Source organism: Trypanosoma melophagium, assembly GCF_022059095.1.
Source record: "Trypanosoma melophagium isolate St. Kilda chromosome Unknown ctg49segment0, whole genome shotgun sequence".
NCBI classification, from domain to species: Eukaryota; Euglenozoa; class Kinetoplastea; order Trypanosomatida; family Trypanosomatidae; genus Trypanosoma; species Trypanosoma melophagium.
The window spans coordinates 1-7,753 of NW_027125186.1; the positions used below are offsets into that span (position 1 = coordinate 1).

The window sequence follows — 7,753 nt, forward strand, 5'->3', positions numbered from 1 at the left end:
TAGCCACAACTGGCCTTTTTTTTAGACATATAACTAAAGGAAAAGAGAAACATTTAGTCAATGTTAAGGCGTACCGGTTTTGCTGCTGGAAGAGCGCCGCCAGTGATTGGACAAACACGTAAGGCACGATTTGCTGGTATTGACGACAACCCGACTATTACTTTTAAACCATGGGACACCAGTGAACCACTCATGGCCGATTATGGTTGGCAAAGAGGACAATTACCGAAATTTCGTGCCCGCAGTCCATTTCATCGGCAGCAGATTGCTCGACGAATGGTAACAGAAATGATACGAAAGGATTATTGTATTGTGGGTGGTGCACGTGCCCCAGTACTACGCATATTAGCCGATCATGTCGTTGAACTTGCCAAAGCAGGCGATACAGATTCCCGTCAGCAACTTGCGTATTTTTTAATTGATCCACTTATGGTTGACAAGGCCTTTGACGAGTACCCTCGACGATTTAAAGAGATGCATGGAAAATATGCTATGATGACTCGTCTTAAAAGTCGTCGCCGTACTGATGGGGTAGCCATGTACTTTGTGGAATACAAGAATCGTGATCTTAGTGATAATCATAAGGGTGAAGATTATACGACTGGACCTGAACGTTTTTTCCTTCCCCCTCGCATTGTTGAGACTGAGAAGGGTATCCAGCGACCACCGCATATGCAGATGGCATTTGACCGCTGGGCTAGTAAGTTTAAAACGGAGGAATTTCACCATTGGTGGCGCCTTCGTCATGCCAAACTGCGATACTGGGGTGTACGGAATGTACCACATCCCAGTGATGTAGACCCACTCTGGACAGAAAAGGAGGAAGAAGAGTGGCACAACGAGATGCTTGCTAATACAGGCGATTTTGAGGAACTAGACCTCGAAGACGACAGTTTTGTTGCCGCAGGAGAAGGCGGAGAACCTTCACCCGTTGGAGCCGGTCCGGAACCGGAGAAAAGGGCGTGATGAAATTATTCGGATGAAGGAGTATTAAAAGGTGTTACCACTCATGTCGGTATGCCATATTATTGTTATTAATTATTCTTTTCTTTTTTTGTTATCAGGTACCTTGTCGCGTCACCTCTGCTTACGATTCAAAATATTATTATTATTATTATTATTATTATTATTATTATTATTATTATTTTTTTTTTTTTTTTTTTTTTTTTTTTCGTTTTAGCTCTCGTTTCATTCTTTTTATTTTTTAATCTTGATTACTTTTTGGAGATTCTTCGGCGAATCGAGAAAAAGGTTGTAATAGAAACGGTAGTTAAATAGTTGCACGAAAGAAAAAAAAAACAAAAGAAAGTACTACTGTATAGAAACAAAATCTCATACAACATATATAAAAGGCGGTAGTAAGGGACGCGAAGAGTTTCTTCGCCCAACAATACTGAAAGACCAGAGAGTTGAGGGGAGTCAGAGGGGAAGAAGACATTTTATGCCGAGCAAGATACAGTAATGCCAATACGAAAGAAGGAAGAAGTATGTGGAAAGCCTACACAATATAACCTGCGAACATGTGAATATGACTGGAAATATCTTCCAGATACACATTTTAAATTGGGTGAATCCCCTGGACCGCGGAATAAGAATCATTTTATGCAGAAACCGCCATTAAGGAAAGAAGGTCCTGCAAAAACTCCCCCGCTGTCACCGCGGGCTTCTCCACCAGTTGAGCAACCCGCCATAATATCATCCCCACCCGTGTTAGTAGAACCAAATCCATTACCACCAACATCTTTTCCGATTATTCCATGGTCTCACGATAATCTACGTCGGATCGTGGAAGCTAATCAGTTGGAAGCACAACGCTCATATCTCCGGAGAGTACTCTAACTGGGATGAATATTATATATTTCTACAAGTTACTATTGATCTTATAGATAAATCATCACAATAAACCCGATAAGGTGGGCTTTTTTTCTTTGCTTTTATATTTCTTTTGGTATATTGCATTCCAGTCTTACTCTTTCCCATCTCCGTTTCCTTGTTTTTTTTATATTTATATTCTTTGTTTTTTTTTTTAATCTTGATTAGTATTGGAAATACTCTTCACTTTTTTTTGTACTTGCTAACAGCCTAGCGAATTGGTACGTCTTTTCGCTGTTTATGTTTCTTTCTGCGTGTTTGTGTGCAATTCCCTGGTTGAATCACAGTTTCTTTTTTCTTCTTTTTTCTTTCCTCTTCCTCTTGTTTCCTCGCTTCCTCTTTTGGTAAGGTAGATGGATATTGAACACTGGCGCCAGAGACTGCAGGGGCTTTTAAAGAGCACATCTCTGCAGATCCAGTCCGCCCATCTTCGCCACATACTACAGACTGTTCGTCTGTCCGTTCAGCATCTGTCAGTGTCATTGGAGGAGAAGATAGGACAGTATCAAGAGATTGAGAGACGTTTACAGGCCTTACAATTGGGGCAGCAGAGACAACTTGCACTACTGCAAGAAGTGAAGAGTAATTTAGAGTTCCTCGTACTGCCAGTAGAATCTGCGTCTAAAGGTACTAGGACGAGTGTTTCTATAAAAGTTTTGGTAAATGAGGGTCTATTAGAAACCATGGCCCACATATTGAAGGTCGCTACTGAACGTCTTGATAATACATTGATCAAGACACCACATTTTGCTTCCCTGGTACAGCAGGAATGATCACTAAGTGTAATTTTCTGTAAATGTTATCGACCAGCAACAAAAAAGAAAAGGGGGAGTAAAACGGTAAAAAGAAACACAAAAATGTTTGCACCTAATAATGGATTTTGAAGGTTGCTGCTTCCATCTGTAATATTCACTTGAACTGAAAAATGGGGTATTGGGTCAACTTTAGTTGATCTGTTTGATTTTTCTTTTTTTTTTTTTGCCTCTGTTCATATCCAGGATTCCAAGAGGTTAAGAAAAAAATGTGTTTCTCTTTTTCTTTTCTTTTCTTTCTTTTTTTTGACTTCTGTACAAATATTATACACCTGTCGAACAGAGTTTTGTGTAAAGTTTTAACCACACACATACACACCCCGCAGCCACAAATACAGTCAAGATGCCGAAGAATATGGGAAAGGGAGGCAAGTCCTTCAAGGCAGGTAATGTTAAGGGTATTATGCAGAATCAGAAGCGTGATATCGTTTACGCTGATCCTAATGAACACGAGGAATATGCCCAAGTGAAGAAGGCATTAGGAAATTTGCGTCTTGAGCTTCAACTGGCGGATGGTAGTAAGGCGATAGGTGCTATTCGTGGGGCAATGGTACGAAAGGTTTGGATTGCTCAGGGTGATGTTGTGTTGATCGCAAGACGCTCCTTTAACACCAATGATATTGTGGATGTTATTCATCGTTATACCCCCGCTGAGGTGCGCAACCTCGTAAAGGATGAAGTGATCCCACGTGATTTCCGCTCCACCGATGAGCGAGAAGCCAACAACGCGCAATCTGATTATGTCTTCGTTGCAGAGAATGACAACGACGGTGCGGATGAGGAAGATGAAAACGCCATTGATCGATACAAGGTTGTATTGGATGACCCTCTCGCAAACTTTGATGACCTTTAAGGATAAGAAAAAGAGGGTACAGAAATTGCCGAAAAGAAGTCAAAAAAGAAAAAGAAATGCAAAGATGTTTGAATCGTTTATGCCTTCTCACCTCACACAGCCTTCTCATAATATACTTTTATGCACATAAATGGATACCACAAGTGTGTGTGTGTGAGTGTTTGGTGAATTGTGATTCTGTCGACAATAGAAACGAATAAAACTTAGGAAAGAGTCGAAAGAAAAGAGAGAGAGAGAGAAAAGAGAGAAGGAAAACAAGGGGAAAAGAAACAAAGTTTCCCCCTTACACCACATACGATATAATACGCCTCTCTAAAGCATTTAAAAAAGAAGGCAAGGAATCTATATAAAAGTATATATATATATATATATATATATATATATACCTCTGTAAAAGAAAAAGAAAAGCATAAAATATTACAAGGGATAATATTACATTTATTATAAACTATCACAATGTATGTGTTTACTCTCATCTTGTCTTGACTCTTAATTTATTTTATCCTTGTTTTTCTGTTATTGATTTATTGTGTTTTTGTTTTTTCCATAGAAAAATATATTAAAAAAGTCATATGGAATACAAGGAATGGTTTCATGAACATCGGCGAATGCTTATAGCAGCAGTCTTATTTATTCTCAGCGCTTTATTGCATGATTTATTATTTTCACTTCCTTATAAGGAGGGGGTAGAGTAGCAGTACTAACTGTGGAGTTCAACCTTAATTTTGGAAGGAGTTCGGTTCATTTCAGGCAATATCACATAAGGGGAGAGAAAGAAAGAAAAAGAGAGAATTGGGGGATCTGTTTGTTTTTTTATTCTTATTTTTGTTTTTTCCTTCTTTTTTTTCCAGTTATTATCATTCATCTTTGACCCGGGTCCCGACGGAGGCAAGATGGTCGAGTGGTCTAAGACGTGACGTTCAGGTCGTCATCTCTCCGGAGGCGTGGGTTCAAACCCCACTCTTGTCAATGTTTTTTCTTTCTTTTTTCTTTATTTTTTTCTTCCTTTCTCTTTCTCTTTCTATGCCTTGCGTTTTCAGTTATGAAATCTGTTAACCTTTACTACAATTGTTAAAGACATATTTTTGTACAGCTGAACACCAATCAAGATGAGATACCGCACCTCATCCTTTTATATCTGAGAATAATAATAATAATAATAATAATAATAATAATAATAATAATAATAATAATAATAATAAGGATAAGGAAGAAGATATTGCACTGTATTGCATAAAAACAGTGCGGATATGATGACTCTTTTTGAATCATCAACTATAGTAGGTGAGTAGTACTACGGCGGAAACATTGTGTACAACACCTGATACTCTTTATATTTCCTTCTTTATTTCTGTAATATTATTACGTTATGTATATGATTTTGGAAAGAAATGGCCACTCACACCTTTATGTGAGGTTCCACAGTACAAATGACAAAGGATTCTCAATATGTGGAGAAGAGGAAAAGGTTTCTCTATTTTCTGAGAAAAAGGCATCGAGTGGTAATGGTACAATGATGCTGGTACCTGTTAACAGCAGCAAAAAACGAAAGGAAAGTAAAACAACTGAAGAACTGTTGCAATACACTTTGATAAAATAAAATGAAATTAAGCTCTCTCTTTTTGGAGGAGCTATTGTAATGCTATTTTTCTCAGTGCAGAGGTGTTCCATGGATTTTGTGATAACTCCAACACAAATGGAAATTAATGTCTCTGTTGTGGTGAAGGGAAAAAACTACAGGAGTGTTTCTGTAGCTGATGGGTATATTATTACAATTCTTCCTCTATTATTGTATGGCTTTCCTGGTATTTATATTCTTTTTTGAATGTGTTCGTATACTCCTGACATTGATGTGCCAAAGAAAAAAAAAGAAAAGATACATTATCAAGTGGAAGTCATAAAGTCAAATGCCTATACAAGCAACTACCCCTCACAGTCATGTACTTGGAATTACAAATAAGAAAAATAGTGTACAAAAGGGAGTAGGTGGGTTAGTCAAGCATGTTTTACACAGTCTTTTCCTACACAAAGGAAAGATCTAACACATGTTATCATTTACTCTTTCAATGGGTTATTTCTATCCTTTCCACTCGTTTAAAGGTAATACAAGCATCTCATTATTCCTGTTATGCCTGTATTTGTTGGAAACATCATAAATCAGCAAATCTACCAACAGTGCACTGTTGCAGGTGCTATTGGTAATATACCACACGAGGGTATATTGATGAGGGTATATTGATATCTGCCCTCATTCTGTTTTTGGCATAACTACTATAATTCTTTTTTTTTTTCTGAAAGTATTACTATCAATGTATACATGTGTTTGATTCTCTGATTAATCCTATATATACATATATCTCTCTATACTCATCTCCCTTTCCCCCTCTCTTTTACTGTTTACGCCATTAGAAAAGCAACACAAACGCACTCACAGTGGGAAATGACAAAGTACTCCATGCGGCACTTGCTGTGTATTGCACTGTTTCTGTTGTACTGCACCTGCGGGTGCTTTGCTGCCAGTGTTGTGCAGCAATTACCACAGAAAGGACAAAGTGCTTTGCAGACGTACACCGTCTCTGATGCTAAGAATGGTGAAAACTGGAAGCCCATCCGCATTGGCGTCTATACAAAATTTGTGGAGGATGTGATGATGTATTGCAAGACAAAAAATCAAGGACTGGAAGAGTACGAACAGCTTAAAACAAAAATTGAAGAAAAGCCTGAGTATGATTATAATGATGAGGAACTTGCAGAACAGCTTGGTGAAGAGATTGCACAACTTAAACTCCTATGCAATGGTGCTGATGGGATGACAGAGGATAAGAAAAATATTCTTTTTAGGGATATCTTGCCTAAAGCTATCAAACTGCACACCGATCGTCTTGAAGTAAATCGCTTTAAGGTGGGGGAAAATAACCAAATTAGAAGTGTGACAAAAAGTATTCAAATTGGCTGCGAACTCTTTAGGAATCCCGTGGAGAAAAATGTTCAGGGAAGTGATTATGTCGATTTTATGATTTACGTTGGTCTTTGGGACAGTTACAAAAAAGTTGAGATTTGCACTCAGGAGAAGGAGAAAGGGAGACCAACATCAGCCGTCATCGGATTCATCCCAAAGGAAATCAAACCCACACGGCAGTATATTCGTTTGACTGCACACGAAATTGCACATGGACTAGGGTTTGAATATAACCTTATGAAAGATCTGGGAATGATAAAAGATGGCTACAGTTATCCGCAATCTACACGAGTTTCAACCCGTGGAAAAGTGTTCAGTATAGTAAAGTCCTCTAAAACTGTTGAAATGATGGAGAATCATTACAAGTGTGAAAAGGGCAAGCTAGAGGGTTTGTATTTGGAGAATGGAAATTTTGGGAAACCCTCCCACTGGGAACGGCGTATCGCGAAGGATGAGTTGATGAGTACGTACAGTAATAGCATGGGTGTTACTGGCATGTACTACACTGTACTGACACTAGCAGCATTTGAAGATATGGGATTTTACAGGGCAAAATTTGACATGGCAGAACCGATGAGTTGGGGGAATCAATCTGGATGTGAGTTCTTTGAAGGTAAGAAAGATCTAAAACCGACTGATGTTGGGGTATTGTTTTGCGAGGAAACCGAGAAATTGGCCCTACAGTGCACCTCTGACCGTTTTGCGCTTGGTGTGTGCTTAACGAAAACCATCCTTAATAGGTTACCCAATGGATACCAATATTTTAAGGACGAAGACACACAGCAGGAAGCGAAAGACTTGATGGATGATTATCCAATAATCAAACCCTTGATAGGTACTTTCTGCGAAGGTGGTAACCAGACTCTGATGCCTGGCAGTCTCATTGGACCAGAATCACGGTGTCTAAATGTGAAAAACCCGGTGTTCGGAGAGGGTCAAGGTGGAAATGAAGTGAAAGTTCATGGCATTTGTGCAAAAGTGAAGTGTGATAATGATAAGAAGGTTAGTGTACAGCTCCACGGGGAGGAAGGTGTGGGTAAGTGGCATTTGTGCGGAAAGGATGGCGCAACCATTAACCTAAAGGGTTCAGTGCTAACTGGTGGAACTATTGTGTGTCCCAGTTTCACTGAATTGTGCACAGGGTTGCAGGAAACCAAAGAATCCACCATTAAGTTTTTCATTGGTGAAAATGTACGTGACACGTATGAGGTCGATGCGAATAATGCGTTAGAACAAGAGAAAGCAAAAGGAGCAGCA

At 39.0% G+C, this 7,753-nt stretch overlaps 5 protein-coding genes across 5 annotated transcripts; all 5 read left to right on the forward strand.

The window, feature by feature from the left end:
* Positions 1-60: 60 nt before the first annotated feature.
* Positions 61-966, forward strand: LSM04_004114 (Ribosomal protein L17; the record flags this gene model as incomplete). The annotated part of the gene is made up of 1 exon (XM_067329352.1): positions 61-966. The coding sequence occupies one exon, from the start codon at positions 61-63 to the stop codon at positions 964-966; it is 906 nt and encodes a 301-aa protein (XP_067187618.1).
* Positions 967-1,461: 495 nt separating this feature from the next.
* Positions 1,462-1,839, forward strand: LSM04_007341 (uncharacterized protein; the record flags this gene model as incomplete). The annotated part of the gene is made up of 1 exon (XM_067330503.1): positions 1,462-1,839. The coding sequence occupies one exon, from the start codon at positions 1,462-1,464 to the stop codon at positions 1,837-1,839; it is 378 nt and encodes a 125-aa protein (XP_067187620.1).
* Positions 1,840-2,225: 386 nt separating this feature from the next.
* Positions 2,226-2,645, forward strand: LSM04_005180 (uncharacterized protein; the record flags this gene model as incomplete). The annotated part of the gene is made up of 1 exon (XM_067331644.1): positions 2,226-2,645. One exon carries the CDS (start codon positions 2,226-2,228, stop codon positions 2,643-2,645), a length of 420 nt encoding a protein of 139 aa, XP_067187619.1.
* A 382-nt stretch (positions 2,646-3,027) lies between these two features.
* LSM04_000865 (RNA-binding domain) lies at positions 3,028-3,537 on the forward strand (the record flags this gene model as incomplete). The annotated part of the gene is made up of 1 exon (XM_067332785.1): positions 3,028-3,537. The coding sequence occupies one exon, from the start codon at positions 3,028-3,030 to the stop codon at positions 3,535-3,537; it is 510 nt and encodes a 169-aa protein (XP_067187617.1).
* A 2,440-nt stretch (positions 3,538-5,977) lies between these two features.
* Positions 5,978-7,403, forward strand: LSM04_000622 (Peptidase M8; the record flags this gene model as incomplete). The annotated part of the gene is made up of 2 exons (XM_067333927.1): positions 5,978-7,073; positions 7,375-7,403. 2 exons carry the CDS (start codon positions 5,978-5,980, stop codon positions 7,401-7,403), a joined length of 1,125 nt encoding a protein of 374 aa, XP_067187616.1.
* Between the last annotated feature and the right edge of the window lie 350 nt (positions 7,404-7,753).